This window comes from Hemicordylus capensis, chromosome 6 (genome assembly GCF_027244095.1).
Source record: "Hemicordylus capensis ecotype Gifberg chromosome 6, rHemCap1.1.pri, whole genome shotgun sequence".
Classification (NCBI taxonomy): domain Eukaryota; kingdom Metazoa; phylum Chordata; class Lepidosauria; order Squamata; family Cordylidae; genus Hemicordylus; species Hemicordylus capensis.
The window spans coordinates 46,917,533-46,932,771 of NC_069662.1; the positions used below are offsets into that span (position 1 = coordinate 46,917,533).

The 15,239-nt window shown below is 46.4% G+C and overlaps 1 protein-coding gene across 11 annotated transcripts in view; it reads right to left on the bottom strand.

The window, feature by feature from the left end:
- The window catches only part of RARA (retinoic acid receptor alpha), a 219,414-nt gene that overhangs the window by 18,141 nt on the left and 186,034 nt on the right, over positions 1–15,239 (bottom strand). For all 11 annotated transcript variants that reach the window (XM_053261941.1, XM_053261940.1, XM_053261939.1 and 8 more), the window contains 2 exons: positions 12,133–12,281; positions 6,576–6,717 (listed from right to left, as the gene is read on the bottom strand). In XM_053261941.1, coding sequence (XP_053117916.1) covers positions 6,576–6,717; positions 12,133–12,281 — 291 coding nt within the window. The remainder of the gene's footprint in view (positions 1–6,575; positions 6,718–12,132; positions 12,282–15,239) is intronic.

Sequence of the window (15,239 nt, forward strand, 5' to 3'; positions counted from 1 at the left end):
GAAGTGCACCCTCCCCCGCTCTTAAAGCAGCACTCCTGCTGCCTTCGCGCCTCCCCACTGCCGTTCCGTGCACATCCCTACTCACTACAATGGTACCAAAGGATAAAGCTATGCCACTCTGGGGCCATCAAGAACCGTGGTCAGTGGAAACTGTCAGTTGTCACCAGCAGTTCAGATTATCTGTCACTCTTTACTATCTATATAGCCTAATCAGGGGCTTGGATGCTGCGACGTCACAGAGTAGCTGCAAAAATTCCAGCTGCTCAGGGTGAAAGCATCAGCAGTAGAATGGCCACAAATGGTGCTGCTTCTACAAAGGACGTGAATGTTGGCTTGGCGGGATAAACCTCAGCAGGACAGAGAGCCTGTGCGCTAGAAGTAAAGGACAGAGGCAGGCCTGGCAGGCAGCAGAGTAGTAAGAGGACCCAGAAAATAAGGAAGCTCAGAGACAGAGACCCCAAAAGCACCTGAAGAAAGAAGGCAAAGTAATCAGAGGAGTGAGGAACAAAAATCTCTAGTGAGATAAGGTCAGGTGAAGGCAGTGGTCTGAGGGAAGGAAGGGCAGAGTCTATGGTGAACTGAGAAGCTGAATCTACTGAAAAGACAAATCGAGGAAAACCTTGAGGGGCTAAGGGATAGAAAGAGCTCTGTATTGGCAGGAAAGGGAGAGAAAAGAAATCCACATGTAAACAGGAACATGAGGAACAGAGCTGGAAAAACTCCAGATAATCTTTCCCTGGGTCCCTAAAACTTGGATGGTAGCTCCGAGAAAACTTGAAACATTTCCAAGAAGCAAACAAAGACAGCCAGAGGTGCTCTTGAAAGCAAGGGAAACCAAAACACAGGATGAAGTATAACTGGGACAGGGATGATTTTCTTATTTTTATTCCTTTTGCCATTTAAACCACTTTGAGCATGTTTTTGTTGTTGAAAGTGATAAATAAATAATTATTTTGCAGTGCAGACATGCTGTCCTCTGCGGGCCTCCTGCAGATGTTGGCCTACAACTCCCATCATCCCTGGCTAGTGGCCACTGTGGCTAGGAATGAGGGGAGTCATAGGCCAACAACAGCTGGAGAGCCGCAGTTTGACACCCTGTCTTAGGATATTTCTGCACAGTGATGCGGCATTCAACCAAAAAAAAAAGAGGAACGAAGGTGTCCCTCTCCCTACTCAAGAACCAGAAATCCACTTCGGGGAATGAATGGCTCGTGCTGATATTCCTCTCAGCTGTATAACTGATCCTTGATAGTGTGGATTTCCAAGAACTGAAGCGGGAGGGGCCAGTACTAAGAGGGCTCTGCGTGCACAGTGCCAGGTTCTGAGAGCAGACCAGCATATCTTGGCAGACCGCTTCATCCCAGAGAACGGCCACTGTGTTGTTGGAGAAAGACCAAAATGCCAACTAGCTCAGCCTCCAAGGGCAGGACTGTCCAGCCACCAGGCCTTGTGACCAACCAGCTTTTGCAGTCCAGACCACAGTGTGCCACAAGTGAGGAGTATGCCTGTTACAGAAAGGTGCCTGCAGAGCAAATACCTTTAAAAGTCCCAGGCAAGTGAACCCAACTACATGCTACGGGGAAGAAGACACCTTCCCTCCCTGCATCACTAGCCAACCAAATTGCTTCCCAACGCAAGTATGGCAATTAGATTAATGTGGTGATTCTCTTTATTTAGCAGGGGGAGAGTAACTGGCCCTATCCACCCCCAGCGCAGTACCTCCAGTGATTGTTGCTGGTGTATATCTTATATTTCTTTTTAGATTGTGAGCTCTCTAGGGACAGGGATCCATCTTATTTATTTATTATTTCTCTGTGTAAAGCGCCCTGAGCCATTTTTGGAAGGGCAGTATAGAAATAGAATAAATTAAAAAAATAATTTTCCCGGTGCCATACATCTTGTCTATTTGTGCCTTTAGAGCCCGTGTGGAATACACAATCTGATCTAGGCTCACAAGCCCCTTCCTATACCCAGCAAACTGCAGCAGAGGCAAAAGAATAGAAGCCATATAAGATAAATGTCATACATTTATCCAGCTAAGTGAGACTCTTTGTTCCCACAAATATTTCAGAATTATTCTGATCTACAGTCTTTATTTATTTATTTAAGCTTTTCTGTGCCATTTGTTTTCTGCTGCCAACAGCAGGCCTCAAAGTGGTAAGCTAACATGAAAAATAAAACCTTTGTTTTCTGTATCAACTCACTGAGGAAGCCTACAGTGTTCCATCTAACAGGGATTCCCAGATGTTGTTGACTACAGCTCCCAGAAGCCCCAGCTGCAATGGCTTTTGCTTGGGGATTATGGGAGTTGTATTCAACAACGTCTGGGAATCCCTGTTAGAGGGAACACTGTAGGCTTCCTCAATGAGTTGATACAGAAAGCAAAAGTCCAAAAACTATCTGCTGCCTTCCTAAACAGGTACACAGTAATCTCCTGTCAATATACCCAGAGGGGAGCAGTTGCATGTGCCTCCAAGGAAGCATATTCCAGAGAATGGGCACTACTGCAGAGAAAGCCTTGCCATTCTTTGTTCTCCTAAATCTCACCCCTCTAAAAAAAACTGGCACACAGAGCAACAGCTCCCCAGCAGATCTAAGGGACCAGAAAGGAACACATGGAAGGAAGTGTTCCTGAAGATACACAGACTCCAGACTGTGAAGGGCTTGTAAGATAATCACCTACACTTTGAATTGGACCCAGGTGCATATAGGCAGCCAATGCAGATGGGCCAGAGCAGGAGCAGTACAATCCCAGCAGCCTCCCCCGGAGCACAGGAATCTGCCTTATACGGTGTCAGACCATTGGCCCATCTAGCTCAGTATTGTCTACACAGGCTGGCAGCAGCTTCTCCAAGGTTACAGGCAGGAGTCTCTCTCAGCCCTATCTTGGAGATGCCAGGGAGGGGACCAGTGACCTTCTGTATGCAAACAGCTGCTCTACCACTGAGCTCCAGCCCCATCCCCTAAGGGGAATATCTCACAGCAGACAATGTCCACATGTAGTCACCCATCCAAATGCAAACCAGGGCAGACCCTGCTTAGCAAAGGGGACAATCCGTGCTCACTGCCTCAAGACCAGCACTCCGTCCCTGCCAGGAGGCAAGCCATGACATTTGGCATGAGTTGCAGCATCCAGAGCATCTTCAAAGCTGCCTCATGGAGAATGTGTAAGTGCAGTCAATATGTGGAGGTGACCAAAGAACAAGTGATTGGGGCCAGTACCTTGTCACAGAGAAGGAGCCAACAACCAGCTCAGCAGCCTGAGCTGGCAAAAGTCACCCCTCGCCACTGCTGCCACCTACAAATCCAGCAGCAAAGCAGGGTCCTAGAGAACCCCCAGACCTCACACCTTTCTCTTCCAAGAGTGTAATCTTTCCCAGAGCAGGTAGAACCAGAAACCCTCCAGATCTAGGCTGACCCATCAGCATCACTTCTGTCTTGTCTGTTAATCGTCCAGTTAAAACCATGGGCTCTCGTTCCCTTGGCGTCTTCCTCCCCTTCTATAACACTCCCTAAAGAACTACCAAGGATGCCCTCTTGCATAGATTATCTATTCGCCAAGCTAGGACAACAAGGGCAAGCAGAGGGGTGGTCTTCGACTGGTGAAAGACTCCTGATCCCTTCCAAGACCCATCCATGTCCAAACCTCTTCAGGAAGTGTTGCAAAATCTTGTCATTGTGGGCTGCTCGTGGGTGGATGGGGCTAAGCTAGCAAGGGGAGCAGAGTTTTAACATTGTGCCGTATCACTGCTAACTCATTTTAAACTGGTTGTCGTAAACATCTCTTTATTTATTTTAAATGTGGTGGAGTCCTTACAAAGTGGACAAGCTAGAAATTTCAGATAGACATAAGAAATACAAACAGTAGCCCCTGAGCTAGTTAGAATGCTCTTGGTTAACGAACACCAAACCAAATTGACAAATATCACCATATTAAGGCCTACAGGCTGCAAAAAGACACGTGCATGCAGGCTGGTGCGTATCTGATTTGTGTGCATTGCCTCTCTCTGCTTGCGATTTATTGAAGCAGCATAAAGCCTTGTGTGGGTTTTTTCCTTCATCTTGTCTCTCTTGTTGAGTAACTTTGCACCAAAGGCATACAAGGGTGTCCGGGAAGAAGGCAAATATCCTCTTGGGACTGCAGGGCTCCTGGGTCTTTCTTGGGTTCTGTTTTCACTAAAATGAACCTTTTCTTTAAAAAGATTACAAGTCATGAAGCAGCGGCGATGCCAGATGCGCCTTTTGCTCATGGTGGGCTGGTACATTTCACCGCCCTGCCTGAGGGAGGAGGTGGGGGCAGGGGGGAGGGGGATAATTCGGAAATCAGTCATGTCTGCTTGGCAAATTCAATAAAGCGCAGTCCAGACAGGCAGTTAGGGAGGGGGGGAATACTGCATCCATCATCACATACAGATCTGGGAAGAGAAAAAGCAGCTGGCATAAGGAGAAGCAAAGAGAAGTGGGTGAAGGGGGTTTGGAAGTGTTGTAGGGTATGGTTTTTTGGAGGGGGCACATTTTAAAAGCATACTGGAGGGGTTGGCCCACATTTTTTGCTTCTCTTCCCACCCAGGTTCCAGTTTGGCCCACTCTTGAATTTCACCCCCTCCCCCCAAAAAATCCTGGACACAAGGGCAGTTTCCTCCACCCCATTTCGGTTCAGTCTCCCCAGATAAGCCTCACACAGTCTTTGGTTACTGAGCTACCTTAGTCCTGTGCCTTGCAAAGGTTGACTCAGCAAGCATCACCTCCTGATTTGCTTCTTCCCTTTGCTGCTTGACTTTGCCACCTGCCACCTGGGTGGCAAAGGCAACTTCCCTCCCTCACCTCCTTCCCCCACCCCATATCTCTCGGGTGGACAAATGACTCTATTTTATCCAGTCTATCCCAAGAAATCTCCTGGATTCTCTACTGCCATTCAGAACAAGGAGGTGGGGAACCAGACTGAACCAGCCCCCTCCAATCCCTCAATCATTCTGTTTCTAGGCCATGCTATTTCTCCCCATCTTTGGAGGAAAAAGAAGGGGGAAATGGTAGGATCTATGTCTAAGATTAGCCACTGGTTCTTTGCCCACAGACCCCTCCCTCTTCCACTGGATCAATCTGCTGCTTCCTCACCCCCAGGGTTTATTAATCTAACCCTTGGAGTTGTCATTACGAAGTGGGGTTCCCTCCCCCCAACCCCGTTACAGTCGGGAGCCATGACAACTAGGCATTGCAGACGCCAGGAGGGCCCAGCCTGCGTCATTTATCTCTGACATCATCAATCACTGGTTGCCGAGGAAACACCCTCAAAATTAGCACAGAGGGGAGGGGTGAGCCCCACACACCATCTCCTTTGGGTGAAAACTGGAAAAATCCCTGTGTCTCAATGGTGGCTGTTTGGGGAGGGAATATGGTTTGTCACCAGCAGAAGAAGTTAAGCACCCATATCTGTGGCACAGCTCCTCCTAGAACCAACCCAAGAGAGGAAGCACCATCTCCTAGAAATCTCTTAGGCACAAGTTATATCCCTACATATTGACAGAGACGTAATGTCTAAAAATCAGAGTTGGTCAATTTGACTTCCCGCCCCCCGCACATAAATTATTTTCCCCCACAAGAGGTGTGAGGAAGGGGGACAGCAGGGAACATAGGAAGCTGTCTTATACTGAATCAGACCATTGGTCCATCTAGCTGAGTATGTCTACACAGACTGGCAGCAGCTTCTCCAAGGTTGAAGGCAGGAGTCTCTCTCAGCACAATCTTGGAGATGCCACGGAGGGAACTTGGAACCTTCTGGATGCAGGTGCTCTTCCCAGAGCAGCCCCATCCCCTAAGGGAAATATCTTGCAATGGTCACATGTCTCCCATTCAAATGCAAATCAGGGCAGACCCTGCTTAGCAAAGGGGACAATTCATGCTTGCTACCACAAGATCAGCTCTCCTGGACTTGTGGTATATCAGTACAGAAATGATGTCTGCCACCTGAAATCACAAGGAGTAGTTATGCAAGGCATAGGACATGTTTGCAAAACACAAACCTTCTGCAAACAAGAATACAGACTTAAAATTATACTTCTGTGATAATGAGGACTGGGAATCTGCTTTTAAAGAACAACAGCTATATTGGCTCTCCCATCCGCCCTTTTGCTAAGGCTGCACAAGCGAATCTGCAATGGGTTCCTCCTTTGTTCCTTTCTCTGACTGGCATCAGCTTCTCCCTGCCCATCAGGTCTTCTCCCTTTCCTCCCTCAAAGCTTTTCCTAGCCCACACCTTTTGACCTTTGTATCGCCGGGGACTTTCTGGGCACTCCAGTTTGAATTACTATTTGAAAATGCTTGACGATTCTTATTTCTCATTCAGAGATAGGCTTAGAGAGGCAGAGATTGAGACACAATCAAGGAGGCCAGCTAGTGGCCTTCATGGACCAACTGGTTCATCTACATCCACTCTATTATACACATTGGCTCTTATGAGTTTGAATTTGCAGTGACTTTTGGAATTTGCTAAAAAGGTCGTTCACTGCTGCAGCAGGATGCTGGCAGCCAGAAACTTCCCTCCCCCATTTTTCTCCTCCCACCTGCCCTTCACTCACATTCCTTGGACATGCCAACTTCGAAGCACTTCTGTAGGCGGCAGTACTGACACCGGTTCCGCGTCACTTTGTTGATGATGCAGTTCTTGTCGCGGTGACAGGTATACACCATGTTCTTCTGGATGCTGCGGCGGAAGAAACCCTGAAGAAGATGGGGATGGGCAGGGGAGGGGAGAGGGGGAAAGTGGCATGAGCAGATCAACCTTTTATCTCTCCACTTGCAGAGACATGTAGTTTGGCTCACTCACTCACGCCCATTTGGAAAGGTCTGGAAGTCTGCTGTAGAGTGCTTGGTTTTGGAGCAGATGTGGTGTACTGGTGAAGAGCAGGAATTGCCCTCAGTTCAAATCTTACCTCAGCCATAAGCTTAACGTTTAAGAACAGCCCTGCTGGATCAGGTCCAAGGCCTACCTAGTCCTGCATCCTGTTTCACACAGTGGCCCACCTCTGGGAAGCCCACAGGCAAGAGCTGAGGACACACTGTCTCTCCTGCTGTTGCTCCTAGGCAACTGATATTTAGAGGCATCTTGCCAATTAGGCTAGAGGTGGCTTATAACCCTCAGACTAGTAGCCATTGATAGACTTATCATCCATGAATTTATCTAAGTCCGTTTTAAAGCCATCCAAGCTAGTGGCCATCACTACATCCCATGGCAGAGAACTCCATAGATTAATTATACGTGGTGTTGATCCTAAATTTCCTGGCCTTCCGTTTCATGGGATGACCTCTGGGTCTAGTGTTGTGAGAGGGGGGCACTCTCTCCACTCTATCTACTCCATGCATACACTTTTGAGTTGTCCGCCATGACCCCAAAATTCTTCTCCTGGTCAGTCACTCACAGCTCAGACCCCATCAGTGTATTCGTGAAGTTGTCAGGTTTTTGCCCAATATGCATCACTTCACACTTGATTACATTGAATTGCATTTGCCATTTTGTTGCCCACTCATCCAGTCTGGAGAGATAGTTTTGGAGCTCCTCAGAATCTGTTTTGGATTTCACTACCTTAAATAGTTTAGTATCTTCCGCAAATTTGGCCACTTTGCTCCTTACCCTAACTTCTAGACCATTTATGAACAAGTTAAAGAGCACTGGTCCCAATACAGAACCCTGGGGGACAGTGTTCCCTCTAACAGGGATATTCCCAAATTTAGTGGACTACAACTCCCATAATCCCCAAGCAAAGGCTACTGCAGTTGGGGATGCTGGGAGTTGTAGTCAACAACATCTGGGAATCCCTGTTAGAGGGAACACTGCTGGGGGACCCCACTTCTTATTACCCTCCATTGTGAAAACTGACCATTTATTCCTACCCTGTTTCCTGTCCTTCAGCCAGTTACTAGTCCACACATAAACCTGCCCCCTTATCCCACAATTGCTAAGTTTACTCAAGAGCCTTTAGTGGGGAACTCTGTCAAAAGCTTTCTGAAAGTCCAAGCATACTATATCAACCGGACCACCTTTATCCACAAGCCTGTTGACACTCTCAAAGAATTCCAAAAGGTTAGTGAGGCAAGACCTTCCCTTGCAGAAGCCATGTTGGTTCTCCTTCAGCAAAGCCTGTTCTTCTACATGTTTAAAAATTTTGTCCTCAAGTATGGCTTCCATCCATTTACCCAGCACAGAAGTTAAGCTAACCACCCTGTAGTTTCCTGGATCCCCCCTAGATCCCTTTTTAAAAATCTGAGTTACATTAGCTATTTTCCAGTCCTCTTGTACAGAGCCTGGTTGTAGGGACAAATTACATGTTTTTGCTAGGAGATCAGCAATTTCACATTTGAGTTCCTTCAGTACTCTTGGGTGGATGCCATCTGGCCCTGGCAATTTGTTTAATTTTTAGTTTTTCTCTCTCGTCACCTCAAATTGGCCCAGTTCTTCAGTTCCAAGTCCGAGAAGCTCAGTTCCGGAGCAGGTATTTTGATCAGTATCCTCCAATGTGAAGACACATGCAAAGAACTCATTCAGCTTCTCTGCAATCTCCTTATCCTCCTTAATAATCCCTTTCATGCCTTCATCATCTCAGGGTCCAACCACTTCCCTGACAGGTTTTCTGCTTCTGATATATTTAAAGAAGTTTTTGTTATTCCCCTTGACACTTCTAGCTATATGTTCCTCAAACTCTTTTTGCATCCCTTATTGTCTCCTTGCATTTCTTTTGCCAGAGCTTATGTTCCTTTCCATTCTCTTCATTTGGGCAGGACTTCCATTTCTGAAAGAAGTCTTCTTCCCTTTTATAGCTTTCCTGACTCTACTTATGAGCCATGCTGAAGTCTTGCTGAACTTGGTAGTACCTTTCCTCTTTCTTGGTATACATTCCAACTGAGCTTTTATTATTGTGGTTTTAAATTAACTCCATGCTTTCAGGAGTGATTTGCCCCTCCTGACTTTCCCTTTCAGCTTCCTTTTTACCAGTCCCCTCATTTTTGAGAAGTTTCCTCTTCTGAAGTCTACTGCATCTGCACTGGACTTCCTTGGCAGCGCTCAACTCACATATTAGCTGAATTGGATCACACTATGGTCACTGTTACCCAATGGTTCTGCAACTGACATCTCGCACCAGGTGCTGGGAACCACTCAGGATTAAGTCCAAGGTCATTTTCTCTCTGGTTGGTTCCATGACCAACCATTCTAAGGCACAGTAATTTAGCATGTCTAGAAATCTGGTCTCTCTGTCAATACTCGTACATTAATTTGCCCACTCTATGTAAGGGTAATGCATTATTACAGCTCTGTCTCTCGGAATCCTCTCTTTTGCTTCTCCAGCTCTCAGCCTTTTGATTTGGAGGACAATAGCTTGTCCCTAGTAACACTTCCCGCCCCCACAAGTTCTTGTATTGTAGAATCATCTATAATGATTCTGTGGAGGACTCCAGTCCTCCTAGGTTTTCTAGCTTGTTGGATTCTATCCCTTCTTTAACATACAGTACCCATCCACCCCCAATCCACCCCTCCCTGTCCTTTCTGTAGAGTTTGTATTCAGGAATAAGAGTGTCCCACTGGTTCTCACTGTTACACCAGGTTTCCGTTATGCCCTCTATATCTATACAAATCTGGGCAGGTGGGTGTCAGATTGTTGTCCTTTTCAAGTCTGTCTCTCATTATCATACCTGTGATTTCCAGCATTCTCATGGAGATCTGGCTAATGCTACATACAAATATTTTTAAAGCTTCGTAAATTGTCATGAGACCTTGATAGCTGAGAGTCTTTAATACAAATCCCTAGCATTTATATAGCACTTTCAGAGCATGCAAAGAATTTTGTGTACATTTTCCAAGTCATCCTTACAATTCTGCAAGATATTTTATTCCAAGATTGCAGGGTGAGGGTAACACCACCAGATAATTCTCTTGTTATTTATTTAAATTTATAGTCCACCTTTCAATCAAAGAGGTCCCCAAGTGGCTTACAAGAGACAGATAACAAGACACTCATAAAAGTCCTCTGGCCAGTGGTAAGAGGCCAGTGTGTGCTTCCCTTTAAGCAGTCCCCAGGCAACTAGCAGAGAGCAGAGTGTTGTTTCTGGCAGCAGAAGTCACCCTTTCTCTGGCTGAGGGATGGGGGCTTCTCCCTGCTGTGGTGTTCCTCCTGGGAGGCGGGAAGTACAACCTCGCAGTGGCTCTTAGCCACCACAGAACCACAGTTTCCCAGGGTTCCTTTGGTAGATGCCATGGCAGTTCAACCAGTTTAGGTTTGTAACATGGATGAATCCCAGACTGGAACTACAGGAAGGATAACAATTGTGGAATGGGGTATTTTTGTGCACATGTGCACTCATGTACACACACAGCCTCTCCTGTCTACCAACCGGTTCTGCAGAACTCAAAAGCTATATGCAACTGCACCCCAAAAACGTGGGTTTCTTTAAAAGCATGGCTAAATACATTTCTGCACCACTAAAGAAGATGACAAAGAACCCTGTTTTTTGCATTCAGAACTGTGTGAAATAAATATTTGTTGCTTCAATATCAGGGTTTCCCCCCCAAATTAGACTTTTAGCAGGGAAAAGGAAAGTCCGAAGGAAGCAGAAGAGCAACCTTTTTTAAAAACTCAGAATGAGTGCTAGAAACTTTTTAAAAAACGCACTGAAACTCAGGATCTCTTGGATTGCTGTCTTGTGTGTGAAACCGCCAGCCCTCAGGCGTGCAGAATACAAACATTCCTCCCTATAAAAAGGTACGTTATACCTTTTTACTTTATTTATGTGTAAAGACTTTTTATTTCCAGATAACAAAAAAACATTTCCAGATAACAAAATGGCCACAGCTCCCAATTCCAAACCATTACAACTGACTGGGTAGGGCTACAGTTAGCAGAAGTAGAGAGCCATTCATTTGGGGCAGCCATAGGAGAGGCCAGGCTGCTCAGCGCCTGCAGAGAACATCGCCACATCCCCCTAATGAGATTAAGAGACTCCTGGTGGGGAAGGAAAAAGGCCTTTCTTCCAGGCAACCAGAGGCACAAAGGGCCTCGTGTTAATGAGCCAGAGGGATTTACTGCTGAGGACCAGGCACGCAGCACGCAAACTGCTTGCCCAGGCTGATCTCTGCCAACCTGACCCATAAGGTTACGCTGCCGGCCTGGTGCAAATGGTGATTCCTTAGCGATTCTCTCCTCGCATATATGATGAATTTGATCACACTATGGTCACTGTTCCCTAAAGATTCCACGACACTGACTTCTCACACCAGGTCCAGCACACCACTCAGGATTAAGTCCAAGGTCATCTTTTCTCTGGTTGGTTCGATGACTAACAGTTCTAGGGCACAGTTGTTCAGCGTATCTAAAAATCTGACCTCTTTGTCATTACTTGAATGTGAATTTACCCAGTCCATGTGTGGGTAATTGAAGTCACCCATTATTACAGCTCTGCATCTCTTTGACACCCCCAATTTCCTTCTGCAACTCCCAGTCACTGTCAGAGTTTTGATCAGGAGGATGATTGCATGTTCCTAGTAGCACATTTCTTTTGAGGATCTCTATTGTCACCCACAGAGTTTCTGTGAAGGCCTCTGGTCTTCCTAGGCTTTCTAGCTTGTTAGATTCTATCCCTTTTTAACATCCAGTGCTACTCCAGTCCCAACTCGCCCCTCCCAGTCCTTTCTATAGAGTTTATCTCCAGGAATAACAGTGTCCCACTGGTTCTCACTGTTCCACCATGTTTCTGTTACACCCACTATATCTATGTTTTCATTAGCAACCAAGCACTCCAGCTCACCCATCTTGGCTCAAAGGCTTCTGGCATTGGCATATAAGCACCTATATGCTGAATCTCTTAACTGGTGTGTGCTATGGCCATTTGATCTCTTTGACCAGCTATCACATCTTTCTGTCTGCTCTTTACCTGGTTCTGCTCTGTCCCCTTCTGGTTTATCTGAAGCATTTACATCCTCACACCTTAAGGGATGGCATTTGCCAAACTGGATACTGCCCAACTTCTGTTGGCTATGCCCCACCCCCCCGGCCAGGCATCATTTTAAAAGCTGCTCTACAACATTTTTTATTTTAAGCACCAGCAGTCTGCAGTCCCTCTGCAAACTGCTACCATTTCCATTCTCACCTTGCATCCTTCACAGGCGCTGACACCATAGTGGTAGCCGGATGACTTATCCTGGCATACAAAACAGGGCTTGTAGATTCGGGGCAGTGGGGGTGGCGAAGGAGGGCTGGGCACAATCTCTTCCGAGCTGGTGCTCTGCGTTTCAATGGCTGCAGCAAAAGCAAGAGAAAAAATAAGTCAGAAGTGACATTTCAGGGCTACATTCGTAAAATGAAGAGGTGGTAAGATCTGGAGTCTGCCTGGAATCTGTAGAGGAAGTTGCTTGACCAATTCAGTTTAACAGCACCATTTCCAGACTTAGTACGCATGTCTCTTGATCTGCTTGGTGACTGTAGCAGAGAGTCTGAACTGGCGCCATCAAAAGGCATTGTGTATGGGGAGATGGATGAATGCTCTTTCATTGGCATTTGATTCTCACATACAAATCATCAAGTGGTACACGTGTGTATGTGTGAATCAGTCCCATGTCTCTCAGAAAGCAGACAAGGGAGGGAACAGAGGACTGTGCCCCACAATCCTTCTGAGCCGTTTGTTTACCAGAAGTCCTTACGTCACCTTCCCTACTTTATCTCATATTTTCAAACCCCCTTCAGTTTCTCTGCAGAGGAAGACACAGGCATAATGCAAGGGGGGATAAAAATAAAAATGCTAAAGTTTGTTGTGCAGATCTATTCTTTGCATCAAATTTAGGGCTTCTTGCTGAACACAGAGTGTGCGTGTGTGTGTGTGTGTGTGTGGGTGGGTGGAGGGGTTTCCTACAGAGCACACTCCGCCTCTGATCAAAGACAGATCCCAACATAAACGCCAACTGGCCCCTTGGGAGCACCATTCTGTGGTTTTAACAGCATCATATGAGTGCAAGCCATCCCGCAATTGTGTCTTGGGGAAATGGCTTTTCTAACATTCCTATTCTGGCCAGGCAGATTTTGCAAGCAGAATGTCTTTAAATAAGAGACCCTCCACAAGAACGCTGACGGTTGGGGAGGGAACAGCCCAGTAGGGAACAAACAAACCTGAAATCGGTAAGCCCAAAGGCACGAAAGCTTTGGAAGCCGCCTCCAGCATGCTCTCCGCAAGGGAGGGATGGCACTGCTGCAAGATACGATTTGACATTTTCAGGCCAGAGAGAAATAAGATGTGGGATTGAGCCAGACACAACCAATCCCAGGAGCGTTACACACTGGCGCTGCAGCTCAACTGAAGGCGGCGGCAGGGAGGAGGGCGGGAGGAAGGAAGGAAGGGAAAGAGGCAGGCAGCATGGCGGTGGCTGACAGGGCTGGATTCCCAGCTCCGGGAGGGAAGGGGGTTTGCTTTGGGGTGTGTGGGGAGGGAGGATGATAAAACGATGCAGACACAGACCGTAATGCTTTTTCAAATGCCAGAAATATGCAAAAGTCATCATAAATAAGAAAATGCCTCTGAGATTATACTGCGTACACTTTCCCTCAGCACTGGGAAAGGAAAAGAACCTTCTGTTTGCAAGAGTGGTGAGATCCAGGCAAGCTCGAATCCCGACACTTCTTGCTTTAGACATTAGTTATGGAATGTATGCTTACTTCTTAAGTAACATGCAATCTCTTATATTTTGAGATTGTTTCCTCTCTTTTATAGATTTCAACTTTCATTTTTGCCGTTTTCAAAAACATGGTTTAAAAAGAAAGAGGGAGAGATTAAGCACTGAGCCAAGCGGCCCTTCCTGAGTCCATCTGTGCCACCCAACACTGGCTAGGCTTGGGACAGGGGGAAATGTCAAGGGCCTACATACTCAGGAATGTTCAGTACAAATGAGTTACCCCTTTCTGTTGTAAGTCTGGGAGACTAATGTTGGCTCCAGGCAACAATTTCACCATACATCTGCACCAAACCTGTGGCGAGACCTTTCTTGCCACTTGGCAGGATGACCTGAGGTGAGAGAGCTCAAGCCACGAGAGCTTGGTCATCCATTTGGGACTATCCTGTCAAGTGGCAAGGTGTACTGTATTGCATTTTTGCACTCAAGCTATTAATCCAAGAAAGCAGGGGAGTGAGAAAGTTCTCCAGCCTCCTTGGCTAAGCAGTACAGAGGACCAGCTTAGCAATGGGGACATGCACACCATATTCCGTCACCATTCTGCAAGTGTCCACTTGTCTTCATTCTCCATCGGAATCATAACTGGGGTAAACTGTGCTAGAAGATGGACTCGCCTTCAGCTCTTTCAGATAAGCTAATGGCTCATATGAGGTTTTTAATCTGTGTTAGTGATGGTGTATGTGGAAATAGGGGAGGGGGCAATAGTTACTCCAGGCTAGTTAACACAGAGTGCAGTCTGCTGTGTGTGACATAAAACAGCTAGGGGGTTGTCCAAATGGGATGTCACATATCAAGGGGGAGGGAAGTGGGGGTGCAAAGCGGTTGCAAAGGAGACATTCTATTCTGGTTAACAACAGGACAGAAGTGTGACATACCTTATGGACAGTCCCTAGAAAAAAAGAGCTTGGACTCCTCCCCTTAGATGCAAAAGGAAGCTGGTTCAGGTTGATTAAATCAGAATGTGTCTAGGAGCCTGGAAACCAGGGGACCACTCCCATATCACAGAAGAAAGTAAGATCTTAAGCGGGCTACTCAGGATGGACAGTCAGGACTCTGAGGGGTCCATCTGCAGAGTTAGATAAGGAGGGGTTCTGACTAGGGATTTGTGAATCGATTCGGGTACAAAATGATTTGTACCCAAATCTAGCTGATTCGGGTGATTTGGAGACAGAACAAATCACCCCTGTGGTCCATTGGCTAGATTCGGGTGCAAATCAAATAGCGCCAGATTCTATTCGAATTGCTTCAAGATTCGGATTCCTCCTATCATTTTCACCAGATTCCAGCTTTCATTTTTCTAAAAAAAGCTAAGCTCTAGCCCTTGTAGAAGTGGAGTTATGGAGCAAAATGTGTGGTCACTATTTTTCAAGTGTTTGGATTCTTTGGTGTATAAAAACGTTTCCTCAATTAATCCCTTTGAGGATTCATTACACACCTTCATTTCTTCTATTCATTTTGACTGTCTTTGGTCAATGCCAGATGTCAACTGCCACATACCAAATACACCTGCTTCCCTCCCGCAAGGCAGTGGGATACT